This window comes from Anser cygnoides, chromosome 3, assembly GCF_040182565.1.
Source record: "Anser cygnoides isolate HZ-2024a breed goose chromosome 3, Taihu_goose_T2T_genome, whole genome shotgun sequence".
In the NCBI taxonomy this organism is placed as follows: Eukaryota; Metazoa; Chordata; class Aves; order Anseriformes; family Anatidae; genus Anser; species Anser cygnoides.
This window is the reverse complement of record NC_089875.1, coordinates 117,564,803-117,580,196: the sequence shown is the minus strand read 5'-3', so window position 1 is coordinate 117,580,196 and position 15,394 is coordinate 117,564,803. Positions and strand designations below refer to the sequence as shown.

Below are 15,394 nucleotides of genomic sequence, written 5' to 3'. Positions count from 1 at the left end.
AGCCACAAGTAAATTCATCTCTGAATATAAAAAGTCCATTCATCTTAATGTAGGCATATTTCCCATTAAGTTTTGCTTGAACAAGGAAGTAAGATTTAGCCTGCAATGAATTAATGGCCACAAAATGTCTTCTTTAAGCTTCTTTATGCACAGAGTACAGAAAAATAGACTCAGGTACAACAAACAGAATTGCATCATCCCACATGATGAAGAGTTACGTATGTTCTCTCTCATGTCTTGAAAAATTATATAGCGCTATTTTTAAAACCCATTTTGTATATCTCTGCTCCTTGAAAGTCTGGACCGTGCTTTAAAGTAGGCAACAGTAAGCACCACCCAATACAGTCAAAAGAGAATATGAGGATAAAATATATGTCTAGACTACCTTAGACATGATACAATGCAGAAGAATCTAGAGTACACTTGCTGCTTTCCATTGTGGCTTGCACTTGGAGACAAAACCTAACTGCTCTAATTATGTTAGTCATTTTGACATAGCTATTAAGGTCAAAACAAATGCAAACGGATCATTTTCACTAGTTTAATGTTAGTTCCCATTTACCATATGATTATAAAACTTTCAAAGTGCTCTTTTTGTCCAAACCAACATCCATCAAATGCTGCTAAAGAATAAATTACACAGCCAAACTCTTCTTCCCAAACTGCCTTATTAGGAACACCTATCACCAGCTCGGATGGAAGAGCAAGGACAACCATGACAAAACAACAAAGAAAAGATGTCAGAAAATACCACTGCTGGTGCTTGACAAAGACACTATAACCTTCTTGAGAAAATAATCCCCCCAAAATATGTGCTTGCTGTTACAAAATATTCTCATATAATTTTAATCAAGAATACAATCACAATGCTGTACGTATGGAGCTGAGTTTTGTAGTAGTAAATGATAAAGCTTGTACTTACAATCAGGCTCTCCATTTTTTCCATTTCTCCAGCTTTTTGAAATGTTCTACAAAAAAAAAAATTCTTCACATAATTTCTTCCAGAAATCTAGTCATTTCTAGAAGAAAATATGCTTGCAGCTCGTAACTAAAACTAATGTGATTCTTCCCAGTTCCATTAAGTTTCAGCTACTCAAAACTAGCAAGATTTGGTGAAATCAAATACAGAACATGAATCACATCAGTACAACTCAGCAATAGCAGGGTTCTAGCACTTATTTCTCAAAGTGCACCAGAACACAACATCAGAGGCTTGCAACACTTGGGAACATTTTGAATATAGATCAACCAGGGTCAACTCATTCTCAAACCTGAAAGAATGAAGCTGGCAGGAGTCTTATTAAGATCCTAGACTTTCAGGTGGAAAACCTAGAAACTGTGGAATTCCCATATTGGATGTAAGTTCCCAAATTCCCTTTCATATACCTAGAAGCACAGAGTCAAAGAACATCCATTATCCTATAAAGTGCTTTGGTTTCCTAACTACCAAAATCAGTCAGCATGACCAGCCAGTTGACATGCAAATCCACAAGCCACATGTTCTTTGAGGAATTCCATATGGCATGGGTTTCTCTTAGTCAACAGCATCCTGGGATGAATATTCAAAGAAATTTTGCTTTGTTTCTGCCCTTCCCTCTCTCTTGTCCCTCCTTCTGGTGTCACAGACCTAAGATACACTGCACTGCGACTCTTTCAGAGAAAATTGCCAAACACAGTACGTCAGATATTACCCCAGTAAAGTCAAATGAACTTTTGCATGGATGTTAACAACAAAAAAATGGCAGTTTGAGAAGTCTGTAACAATGATGTTATAAAAAACTAAGTACCACAGCAACTGTTTCTGCTACTAGTACTGTTCACCTCTATGACTTGTATAATTGAAAATACTTAATTTCTCTATTTCTGTATAAAACATCCATCTAACAAAACTAATTGTTACCTGACAGTCTTGAATTTATTTATTTATTTTTTCATTCAGAACAATTTACATTAATTCTCAGATGGTGACATCACTGGTTCTGGGCTAAACAGTCACTAACCCAGTAAGATTGCATTTAGGAAATGTACCTGGATTCTCCTGGGAAACCAAGTCGCAAAGCACACCAGGACTCTACTGCACTAACCACACACAGTAAGTGCAACCTTAGATTCATATCCAATAAAACACTGGATGCCAACTACAAAATGACTCTTGGTGTATGCAGGAAGGACTCCTTTCTGATGTACTGTTAAGCTATCGTTCCCAGTCGAATGAAATCATAGTCATTATTCATTATTTTTTCCATTGGCCAAGCTGCCACAAAAGCTCTTCTACCTGGAAGTCTGAAAGAAATTAGGAGATGGGAAGATGGGAAAATATACAACCAAACTACATGCAAATAAATTACAGAAAATTAACCTCTCCTTCTTCAAGGGCTTATTCATACAGCACCCAGCTTCAACAAATTAGTTCTCTACCCACACATACCAGCAAACCTTTGCGTTTTCATCCAATTACCATGACCACTGTGTCGTAATTTTTGTAGTGTTTGGTAAAAATATAGGTGAAGCACTCAGTAGCCCCCTATAAACTATATAAAGAACTACTTCTACAACAAATATGCTTTGATGATGTTGAGGTCTGGTGGCATGTGTCCAATCAAACATGGATGAGATATATTAGCAATCTTCCAGCAGATCTTTTTATAACCATGCTTTCTATACGGGCATTTCTTCAGAACTCAGGAATAGGAACCTAGGAACCATTTGACATAGGCTATGTGTATTTCCTAGATAGTGCAAAACTTCAATTTTAGATAGAAGTTTGAGGTATTCTCAATGGTTTCATATTGAAAAGCTGTATCAGAAGGATCTAAACCTTCCCCTGATCTTACTGAAACCACTAGAAGGGATATTTTCAGGGACAGATGCAGTAAGAGAGGGACTGGCAGCCATCATGGGGCTGCTGCATTCAGAAAGTTAGTACTTGAACCAAAGCTGCCAGGGAATGAGTTTTCTAGCTAGAAGAAAGAAATGGAAAATCAGACGGAAAATCAGATAATAATCAGATACTGGGAAAACATCCAAAGATGTGTGACGTGAAGAGACAGCCATAAATTGCACTGCAACGTTACTGATAGAAAGTCTTTCACCTTTTTAAAATAAAAGACTTTAAGAATGAAAAAGGTTAATTGAATGAGTAGAGAAAAGCAAACTCGCTTGTTTTAATCCTTTGGAGTAGTAATGCGTAGGAAGAGTGAAAAAGGAGCTAAGCAATGAGAGCCCTAACACTGAAAACAACCTGGTGCTCTAGTTGTGAGATGATATAAGGAAGACTTGTCTTCCTGAATCCCATGTGAGGACCTGGAAGATAAGATCTGCATCAATACCAGAGAGTTACACCAGCAAAAGAGATCTGAGAGGGATCCTGGATAAAAACAACTGCTTTCTTGTTTAAATTTAAAATGCAAAGTTGATTTTGAAAACTCCTGGAACGGAACCAGCCTTATGAGGTCCGCCCATCTGTCTCCTCCAATATGATGCTTCAATACGATACCATGACTGATGGTGCTCAGGCAAAAATTCAGCCTGCCCGTAACTGAACCTCACATTGAATGCAATCATCCCAAAGTTAGTCCCCCATACAAAGAAATTTCTTGATGAAAAAACAATTTGCTGCCAAGACAAAATTAGAACCAACATCTTTGTGTGTAAGGCTCCTGGTCCTCTGATCTAGCATACCTGGCTGCTCTGCTGTCAGCAGAATGACTGAGGAACGGAAAAACAGTCTAAGGAAAAGCCAAACAACCCACACCACAATGAGGGCTGCATACTTGTAGGGTAAATACAAGAGCAAGAGAACGCTCTCTTACCAGTTCAGATCCTCTTCTGAACTGTGCCAAGGAAACAAGTGAATTTTATTCAGAGTAGCAGAATCAAGGACCACGTATCATAGTCTCCATGGCGAGTGATTCAAATAACTTTTGGAGACTATCTGGGTCAAATCTGAATGAACCATCACTGATGACCATGTCATTAATATCTTAAAGAGTGCCAGGTCCCTTCTTGTAACCCACACAGGAGAAGGAATGTAGGGCTTTTTCACATTTTTGGAGCCTGATGTTGAACGTGGAGAATGTTTTTGTAATCCTGTAAGGGTCTTGCCTCTGCTGAGGGTGACTTTCCAACAGTGCAGAAATTAGCTGTAGTCTAAGAACTGCAGAGTCCTGGCTTGTCAGAGCTGAGATTCCTCTCCTTCAAGACATGGGACTTAACCTGGGAGTGTGACACAGCTTAATGCTGCCCTGAAAGAAGGCACGGTCACATAATAAAAAATGGAAAATAAAAAATATTGGCAGGATAAAGTCAGGTCATTGAAAAAGGATTTAAAAATACTAGAAGAGTACAATAAAGCAGCCTGCCACTCCACTTTCAGAAACAATAAACAGGTGAGGGGAAAAAAAAAAAAAAAAAAGAAGATTCAAAACTATATGGCAGAGAAAAAACAAAAGACTGGTATTGTCAAAATCTGTATGTTTATAGAAAGGCTGTGAGAATTTTATCTGCTTTAGCATTGAAATGCTATCATCTGAATGGGATTTTTCATACACAGAACATTGATTTTTTAGTCTCTCAATCTTAAATCGAGAGGTGTTATCATATACTTTGCAGCACCAGATTTTTCTAGTCATTTCTCCAGATGTACTGATATTTAAACTAAATCCATTTGTACTGATGATAAAGTCTTTCTAAAACCAATTTTGTTAAATCATAAACACTAAAAATGATACACAGTGAATTTCAGGGAGACCACTGAATGCCTCACATTAGACAGCACGGCAAAAAGCCAAAAGCCAACTCTACTTAAATTAAAAATAATCTCCCAAATGAAAAAGAAAATGTTTGCTCTCTGCTTCGTATGACTGGCTGCAATGAGATAGAAATTATTTAAAATGAAGAAATAGTCTAGGGCTGTCCATTATTTCTTACTAACTTAAAGTGAAGGTAAGGTTCTTCTGTAAATCCTCCTTAATGCTGAATAGACATACATCCAAGAATTTTTCAGAACAGTATATTTCTTGTTTTAAGAAAATTGTTCTTGAACGCTTTGGGTAACTTATTTTGCCTAATAATCCTGTTATGAGACTTTCTATATGTTCCTAACATGTTATGTTATTTCGGATAATTAAGTTCACAGTTAGGTTTCTAGGACTGATCATACATTCTTCCTATACAACAAACATATTTGCACCTTTTTTTCTTATTACAGAACTCAGAAAACTTAGTGTGAAATATCTGTACATGAAGAAAAATCCTTTCTCACAACAGACTCTGTGAGGGCACCTATTAATTACAAATTCTGATGTGGAAGAAAGATAGCAGGCTTATGAGAAATCGAAGAGAATATGGTGTATTTTTTATTACTAACTTCTCTACATGACCTTTAGAGGTTAGTTTTTAGGGTGGAAACACCTGAAAGCCTGACTTCACTGAATCTAATGACACATAGCTATTGATGAACATTCAATATTTCTCTGAATCATTTAGTAGATAAATGCCAGTCTTACTCAACAGGTGTTAAATTCAGTCTTATTTACTGAATCTCAGCTTCACTGAATGAAATTTCTTTATATTTCTATAATAAAAATATTTTGGCAGACATGTCATGGCTTTATCTTAACAACCCTATAAATTCATCTCTGGACAAACTCTGGTGCCAAATAATTATAATCCTCACTGTCAGACAGAAGACAGAGGCAGAAAGAAGATCTAAATTTTTAATAGACGTCATTGGTTTGAAGTCTTGATTTGAGACCTGTAAGAACTCATTTTTGCAGGATGCTGAGAACCTGAAGCATACAGAAGAAATGCAAGTCAGCTGTAAAGTTAGGCTTTAAAGGTTTTAGTCTAAATTCCAATCTAAGTATGCCTATTGGCATAATAATGCCACATAAGTCATCCATGCCACTGTCAGAAATAAATTCTAGCTTTCCTGACCCATGGTGGAATCTTTCCATATTCTAATTTCTGTAGAATAACTTCTCTTCTTGTTTTTGCTGTTTACTGCATTCCCTCCCAAAATAATAACAAGAGAACTATGGGGTAACAATAAAGATTCAGACGCTTAAGTTTAGAGATATGGGATGTCTCAAATAAGGGATCTGCAGCTGTCTGATGGATATGACAAGTATCACAGAGAAGGTCTTCCTGGGCTAAAAATGCAAATCAGGCCAGTTATTCCAGCATCTATCTTTAAGCAACCAAATCAAGTCTGACGAGTATACCTCAAATAGTGCCTAGACATCACCCTGAAGAGCTTTCAGAAAAAGTCAGAATCTGAGAAGAAAACATTCAAGTTTTCTTGAAGCAAAAACTGGCTCCAGCTCCCTCACTGTTAAGTGCAAAGGTGCTACCGGTGGGGAAAAGACTTCAGACACAATAACAATGGCAATTCATGTCTACACAATGCAGTTATGATGGTGTGCCTTCAGACACTCATTTGTGTGTACTTCAGTGTAGTCAAGTTTGGGAATCTAAGTTTAAATAATCTCATGGCTGAGTCTTCAATCACTTCTACAGGCAGATGTTTATCTGTATTGGTAATATTCTGAGCTTAAGTCCACTTTCAGAAAGCAATTTACCAAGGTTCAGATAATTACTACTGGTTCTTACCAGTTCTGATGTATCCTACTAAATCCTCTGATGGGAACATTAGGGATCCTATGCTGCTTCTACTAGTCAGAACACTACTTCTGAAATGAAACTCTCAAGCCAAGATGCCCATCAAAGTCACCTTTTACAGAGTCAAAAATATTAGAATTATCTAATAAATCTGATTTAATGATAGAATTCAGAGGATAAAACACGATGGATAAAAGAGAGAGGATTAAACACAATGACATGCTTCTCATTTGCATGCTAAGCAGGAAAATATGGAACAGGATGGACACCAGCATAAACTGTGGTTGTGTTCCAGCTCTTACAAGCACCAAACCTGCAGTTTGTTAAGTGTCACAAGAAGTGCACCAAGTAAAGCCACTTTTCCTCCTGGTTCTGTCATCAAGTCTACGAGGTCATGCAAATATATAAAGAAACTATTGTGAAGGCAGTGGCAATTGGAGAAAGCAGAAGTTAGTTCAAAAGAAATGTTGCCGCAGCACTGCTCAAAATGGCTACGTAGAATATTTTTTAAATCAACAGTGAGAGTCTGGCAATAGGAAAAGGTAGGGTCAAAGGAAGCATCTGTCTATGTCCACGCTTTCTGCATTTGTAAGGAACTTATGGGAAGTTTGGGGTAGTTACTTTTTGGACAGCTGTGATTGATAGCAGTGAAAAGAAAAGTGGGCAAATCAGCAGATCTAAATGCATATGCTATAATATCTTTCATAATGCTCTTCCTGAAATTTTTGATCAAAAAAGGAACAGTATTATAGCTCTGCAACATCTGTATATATCTACAAGATTACCCATGATTCCCTCTATCTTGGCTTGTTTAGAAGGAACAAGATTTGATCATCATATTAACCATGCTGTCAGAAGATAGTGTCAACAAATTAAACTGTTCAGTTAGCTGTACAGTTTGGGAAATTCACAAGTTAGCAGGACACTGAAAAAAATAGAGTATTTTACTATACCTCATGGTTGCAAAGCAATCTTATAGTTTGGCTAATAATTACATTGCCTTTTAGTGATAGTTGGGGGAGGAAGACTTACCTTTCTGTAATTGTTTATGAGTTCTTTCCAAATAAAATAAAACCAAATATATTTGCTTTCAGAAGCTATCACCATGTTCTTTGCTTTATCTCTTGCAAACTTCTGCTAAAAACTCTTCTCTGTTTTGAACTAGAAATTCTATTGTGCGCTTCACATGATATTAGTCTAGCATTTGTGAGTGGCAAAGGAGAGAGGTAAAATTATGTAAAGAGAACAATAGCCCAAACATACAGTTCCATTCATAAAAGTATTGCTCTTAGTTTTAACACTAAGAAAATTATAACTTCACATGCTCTTTTACTTTTTTCTGTTCCTACCTTCTGAGGTCAAGCACTACTGTTTCCTTGACATTTATGCTCCTCCATATAATTTTCATGGAGATGAATTTCCTCCAGATTCAGAATCTTTTTTTTTTTTTTCTAAAACCTCTGCAAAAACAGAAAATTTCTTCCTGATTTTTCAGAGCTGAGGTCTAGTATGTTTTTTCTATAATAATTTCTTTGACTTTCATTCTTTTCTAAATGTATTTTTTTTGAGCTAAGTAAGAATATATGCCACATAAAACAACAGTTCATAGAAAATAGTCCCAATTTATGACATCAGAGACAGACTACTCACACTTTTTTATCAGGTAAGAAATTTAAATAAAGAATTTGTTTGACTGCTCTGGACAATGGTATTGCCATTTGCATAGAAAAAATGATGGCGAAACCTCATAACACATCAGTGTTTTACCACAAGCTCAGTTCTATTACATTTTAGTTGAGGTTCAAAGTTGTCTAAAGAAACCAATCTCTTCTTTCTCCAACCCTTAATGTGTCACTTGAGAGTTCAGCTTCCAATAGGCGCAGTATCTAACACACAACTAATTTTAGAATATAAAGTGCTCCTCACCATATTGGAATACATATAATTTAAAATAACTGTAAACCTAAACTTTGCAAAAACAGAAAATTCAAGCACTAACAAAAAAGCATAATTTGTAATTGAAAGAAAATAATATTTAAAAGAAAAAAAAACTTTTTTGTCTTTCCAAAAAGAGACAGAAATTACTAAGTTTTATTTCCCAAGAGAATTATGCCACTTTTATAAAGAAAATTACAGTCACCACAAATTGCTCTCAACAATTCCAAAGCTTCTTCATTTGACCACTTGAAAATCAAAGTTCTTTAAGATTATAAATATAACTTTTTATAACTCTGTTATTACGTACTGTGAATGGGGAAAGGGGGCCAATCTTGTGGCCATAGCGTCGAATGGCCTCTCTGATGTGGCTGGGCTGGATGGCATCGCTTTGAGCCTCTATACCACAGGCTGCAGTGCTCTGCAACAGAAAAACACATAAATTGTTACTAAATCAAAAACACACAACAGACCTACAGTGCATAAAGTATGAAAATAAACCTTTATAAAATGGACCAATTTTTTTTTCCTGAGGATACACATCATTGCTGCCACACACTACATTAGAGAAAAAAAGCTATTAACAAATCAAAGAGGACTTTTACATGAACTTTGCTTAAGAGACCCAAAGAACACCATATTTGTCCTCTTAAATCTTTCACCTAGTGCTGCTGTATGTTGCAATTGAAAAGAGCAGCAAATGTTCTAACTAAAATGAAAGGGTCATATAAGTCATACTGCAATAACCACAGAAACTATTTTTAAAACATTTCAGGCTTTCATTATGATGTCAAGGGGTGGGGAAAATATTGAACAAGTACCCAAAGTGGAAAGCAATTTGACACCAAAATCACCATTGAGTAATATCAGATTGAAATTTGAAGATGAAACATGTGACGTTATGATGTTAGGGGGATGCAAAAATATTTTAGTTATCTCAAACTGGAATATTTTCTAATTTCAAATAATTTTTTTGGATGATGAACCTTAAACAGGAAAAATAAGACTTTACTGCTACCGGTCCACTGATTTTACAAAAGCATCCCCAAGACTTTAAAAGAAAAAGTTACTCTTTTCTCCTTTTTAGTCAAACAGTAATGTTGATTTAGGCTTCATCCAGATGTGGCTGCTTGCCAGAATTCAGGTGACTTACCAGAATGATGTCTGCTTGGTAATAAATTCATGAAAACAGTATTAGTGAATGAAACAAGAACAAAAACTTACATTATACACTGAAATTAAATGTACACATGTACAAGCTTTCCCCATATATTTTCCACTACATACTAATGCTTTAAAACTCACGATATTTTTTACAAGAGAAATTTCAGGAGTGCCGAGTCCACTGAAACCTACGTACCTATACCCAGAATTATTCATAATAAGATGGTGGATTCTTTCCTGTTGATTGACATTCGTAACGGAATGTGAAACTCAAATATTTTTTGCTGGAATGGGCCTTTGTGGACTAAGAATAACATTCTTCACCAAGTTAACTCATTTGTCTGAATGCCTCAGTTATATCTAGTACATACCTAGCCAAATTGGATATGTCCTGGGAACATTTCATTAAAACTGTGCACTTTTTAGAATTTAATTATTTTAAAAGGCATTAAGATAAACACTAGGAATTTTAAATAAACTCATAAAACTAGTGAAATACAATGTATCAAAAATTTAATCCTCCATCTAAATTCTTGTTCCTAGGAATAATAATGGAAATCGCCCAGAGAAGCAAAACATATTCAAATGGAATATAAAAAAGGAAGAGGATAAAGTAGTCTAAACATCTTCAGAAAGGCTTTAGGATTCACTAACAGCTTTCTAAATACAATGTAAGAGGGGCAGAGACAAAGATGAACATACTGGGATTATCCAAAGCCCTGGTGACACCTGAAGGAGAAAATAAATCTTTTTCTGTCATAAAAATTACTAGTAAAATTCCATGAAAAATAAATATTGATTGTAAAAGAATAACACACATGAAAAAATCATAAGTCATTCCATTGTTGTGCAGCAAAATGAGTACTGCCATCACATTTATTTCTTTAAAAAAAAAAAAACAAAAAAAACCCCCACAACACCCTAAGTGACTAACACAGTGCTTCCTAACCAGTTTATTTAATCAAATCTATTTCCCCTGTGGTTTTAAGGTACATATAGACATAGACATACAATACCAAGGATCTAGAACAGACGACAGGAATTGTAATATTTACTTTTCATACACTGAATGTGAGATGTCCATATTTTATGCAAAGTAAACAAATATTTAGATTGAATGCAACCAATTGGCATAAAAATAAAGGCGATCAGGCAACGTTGTTATAGGCAAAGAAAGCAGCTGCCTAAGGCTGCTGAGAGCAAGACAATCGCAACAACCTCTTTGCCTACTTTGCTTATACTTTGAACCTCAAAACCTAAGCTAGCTGCTACTGTCAGAGAAGGGGTTGGTTATTTGGAGTGGTGCCTACTGCTGCAGCTGTAGAGGAGAAGCTTGTCTTAGAAGCAGCAACTGTCACCTCAACAAAACACAGAGTAGTCTTACCTTAGTTCTGACAGAAAAAAATATTAAACATATTTGCCGCTACTATAACATTGGTGGTTAACTTCTGATATAGTTTACAATTAATGTGAATTAATATTTAAAATTATATACATTATATCCTCGTGATTTGGTTTCTTTGCCTTTTTTCATGCTTCTCCACCAAATACCTTTTTTCTTTTCCTTTGTTTGGATTTGGTAGAGTCCTGTCCTATTCCTCCATTCCCTAGGGCTCCTGATGGTGTTTTCCCAAGATGTTGCTGTCCTGCTGGAGCTGGGGGGGTAGGCGTAGGGGGTGGTGTATTTTCAGGAGAGTCAAGACTGGTCTTCACACTTGTAGCCTGCCCTAAGAGATGTGGCTATCAAAACAAGACATCAAACAGCCATTATATAATCAAATAACAAAAAAGAGTTATTGCCTTCTTAGATTTACTCTTAGAATAGATGTGATACAGCATTAAGTTCGCTAATTCTAGCAACTACTGTAATATCTATATCGCAGCAATGCATGCCATACAGCACCTATTGTACTTGTCACCTACTGCTGACAAGTATGGGTGTGAACTTTAACATCCCAATCTGCAATAGAGAGAGAGGAATTTCCACCCAAGGAAAGAGAAGTTACATTTAAATATAAAGATGCTGCTAAGAATTTAACATTTGGAGCTATGATTTAATGTCTTTCCTCTTACATCTGTAACTTCAATGTTGGTAAACTCCATAAGAGAAGACCATGCCAATACCAGATTTCAAGAACACCTACATTGAATGCAACAGACTACCAAACACAAGCAATACTAAAATATAAAATGCATTTATTCTCACTCCCCTGCAATAATCGTTATATAAATATATGAGAAATCAACATTTACCTCAGTTGAGCTGTGATATTGTATGAAAGTGGCAGATATGGCATGACTGAAGGGGTCACCAGCCTTAGGAGCCATGTCCTGTTTAACCAGAAGGGCCATGTCCACCAACTGCAGGAGGAAAAAGAGCTAATATTAAATAGGTAGGCTTACTGACATGGTACTCACTATGAATGCAACTGAAACGAAGGAGAGAGATAGGAGTTGTGGGTTGAGGCACATTATTCTTAGTATTTCTCAGTAGAAAACAAAATTACTGAGATATTTTAGCCTAAGGAACTGTCCTTTTCCACTTTTGTAAATATATGGAGTAATTTATCTACCCAAGAGGGCTTGGCTTGGCACTAAGGTAACATTTTGTTTTCCAGGAAATCCTGCTTTTTAATCCAATTGTGCAATAGGGTTTAATGAACCCCAGCGCACTGCCAAAGGTCACATAGTGAAGTATGTGGTTTCAGTTTGGACTTGAATAAAGTTCGTGCTGGACTCCACACTCCTCTGTAAGCATTAGAAAACATTTCTATTTGTGTATCAGATGGATGAATACAGTATAGCACTCATCTGTCGTATAGTAAATTGAAAGACAGATAGAAATTCTGTTAACTTGGTTAGCTGAAGTAGTGACTGCTTGCTTCCAAAGGTGCCTACAACACAGTCACTTGAGTTTGAAGTATATCCAAGAGTTACCAATTTATACTGTTTAACTAGAGTAGTTGTTAACTACTGTTTAACAACCTGTAGGGTATGCTTCCTTACCTGTGCCACAGTCTCATATGCTAAGTATGCCAAAATCTCCATTGCAACTGCATTTGGCTTTATTTCCATACTGCTGCAATCCAACCAGTCGCGAAACTTGGATGCTTTCTTTGCTGTCAGTTCAAATCATAAGGGAAAAAGAAAATGTTAGCAACAGGGAGACAAAACAAAGCATTTTTCCAGTCACAGAAAATACTGCAAATGTTAAGCACAGAGTGTTAATAAGATGTGATTGGCCAGGAAAGGGATTCAAAGTGGAACTACTGAGGAAAGTTAATTATTTCATATACAACATTTTGGAAACCCACGAGCAGCATGGAAGAAAGAGAAAAACAAAGATGATCAATTACACAAGAGATTTCAGAACAAGGAAGAGTCTACCTCAGAGGACAGTAGATAGGACAAATCTGATCTTGCATGTACTGAATGGTAAAAAAAAAAATAATAGGATTGTGTCGTGTCTTTGATGAATGATAGAAAAAGGGGCTAGAAGAAATCAACACAAATCTGAGGTTTGGAAGCCAGATAAAATTATATAATTGAGTTAACAACAGCAAAGGCAAATGAAGAAGGACAGAAGAACTAGGAAGTTCTGTGTTAACTGTGCAGGGATTAGGTGCTGACAAGCCAGCCAAAATGATTTGTAGAGGAGTGTTTTTAAAATGTGTGTTGGATATAAAGACATAAGGATAGATGTAGATCTGCAAACGATCAGCATTCAGACAAGAACTTCACACTGCTAATGGATGAGATCACTTAGGAGAAAGTACAGAGAAAAATATGGAACAAAGAAACATGCGAGACTTGCTGAGAGAGTAAAAGGAAGAGACATGAAAATGTAACAGAAAAACCATCATGGAAATTCACAGAAGAACCAAAAAAAGGATGATCTTACTTAAGGCAGTGGCAGACAAGCTGATCACGAAAGAAACCAGTTCTACAGTGGTCTTAATGAGAGCTGTTCGTGAATACAGGACAACCAAAATGTAGTAAATACAAGCTGGGAGAATCACTTGAAACAGCTCTTGCAAAGGGAGCCTTCGTTAAGGAATAAAAAGCTGAAAACCACGTCAATAATAATTATTTTTTAGGAGGGAATGAGATCCTACAGTGCTTGATCCTTTGATGGACCTTTTCTTTTGTCTGTCTTTAAAACCACACAGAAATATGTGGTGCTGTGATTAGGAATATATATATTCAGAACAGACCTCTTGGAGTCCCAGATTTGTTCACCTGTGACCCAGTTCTCATGTGTTTATATAACTGTAAAAAGGGTTTGCTACTTCAGACAATAATTTTTATCGATATATTATTTTTTTAATAGAATAAAGAGAAAATAAGCAAAAATAGTATTTGTGTTAGTTTTGAACAGATGTTCTGCATGGCGTTTAGTATGTGCTATCTAGTTGAGTTCAAATTATGTAATTAAATTTGTGAGTGAGTCTCTTTTTCTACTATTTTCTAAGCACTGTAATTCTCATTTATTAATGACATTAAATGTCAGTGAAAAAGAATTGTATAGACACAGTCGTTTAAAAACACTGGGAAAACACCATCAAGGGTTTTTTATAGATCACAGTCCCCTGGTCAGCAACATTTGATGTGATTTTGCAAATTTAAGATTTGTATTTGTTCTGTCTCCAGATGACAATTTTTGGGTTTTAAAAATGACTCTATCGCAAACCTCTCATTTGCTGAAGTCCCCCTAATCTGAGCTATCATTGATCTAATGGCTCACAGATGTGTGATGCCAAATTATAACTAAGCTTACAAAACATACTGAATTAGGAAAAGAAATGCTTACAAAACATGTTTTCCAACATTTGCTGACACAGAACAGTATTTCGAATGTGTCATTTATTTGCCATAAATGACTCATTCTTTCTTCGAATTTAAGTGTCCTGCTAGGAAGAACAAGATAAGGTCTCTCATTTAAAGACACCATTGTGTTCTAGTCTGCGTTGTAGGATCATGTGCTGTTTTGTCATGACTTTTACTGGCTCCCTCACCTCACTTTCTCTGACATTTGACCTAAAACCTTAGTCATCACTTAACCGCTTCTGTAATGATGTTTTGCTACATGATCAAGCCCATTAATTTACAGCTCATTATAGTTGTGGCCCACAAGTACTTCTAGTAAGTTGGTTTTCAGTGCTAGTAAAGCCCTAATTCTGTCATCATGTTATTAGTGTTGGAATGGCGTATACTGATGAATTTGGCTAATGTTGAATAAATTCCACAGCAGGAGCTTACAGCTTAAAATAGAAAAAGACTCTTTAGTAAGTTCTTTGTGTCTCTGCGGATACAGAAATAAAAGCAAAACTTGCTGCTCTTCCCTAATTTTAGATGCATTCCTAAGAACCTGCAACCATGAAACTTTATTAATGTGCTGACTGCAACAACACCATGACAGACTTCAGGCAAGTACGGGTGTTTTAATCCATTAACTCTTTACAAGTTCTATCTTTGCAGCAGTCCCCACCAGCACAGTATTTGAGCACATAGAAAGCCTGGTAAATAGTCAAATAAAATACTCTGCCAGACAGCCTGAAAACTATGCTAAATTAACCGTTCCCAGGAGCTATGAGGACAAAGAATTTAAAGTTTTGTTATTGTGGATGAAACAAAAGTGCTTTCAAAAAATATGAGGTTCTGCTGTGTTCTCTAT

General features: G+C 36.1%; 1 protein-coding gene across 4 annotated transcripts in view; it reads right to left on the bottom strand.

Annotated features, from left to right (window-relative positions):
- The window catches only part of SUPT3H (SPT3 homolog, SAGA and STAGA complex component), a 278,028-nt gene that overhangs the window by 46,779 nt on the left and 215,855 nt on the right, over positions 1 to 15,394 (bottom strand). For all 4 annotated transcript variants that reach the window (XM_066995060.1, XM_066995059.1, XM_013184490.3 and 1 more), the window contains exons 8-11: positions 12,727 to 12,839; positions 11,974 to 12,081; positions 11,272 to 11,460; positions 8,867 to 8,977 (exon numbers count right to left, since the gene is read on the bottom strand). In XM_066995060.1, the coding sequence (XP_066851161.1) occupies positions 8,867 to 8,977; positions 11,272 to 11,460; positions 11,974 to 12,081; positions 12,727 to 12,839 (521 nt within the window). The remainder of the gene's footprint in view (positions 1 to 8,866; positions 8,978 to 11,271; positions 11,461 to 11,973; positions 12,082 to 12,726; positions 12,840 to 15,394) is intronic.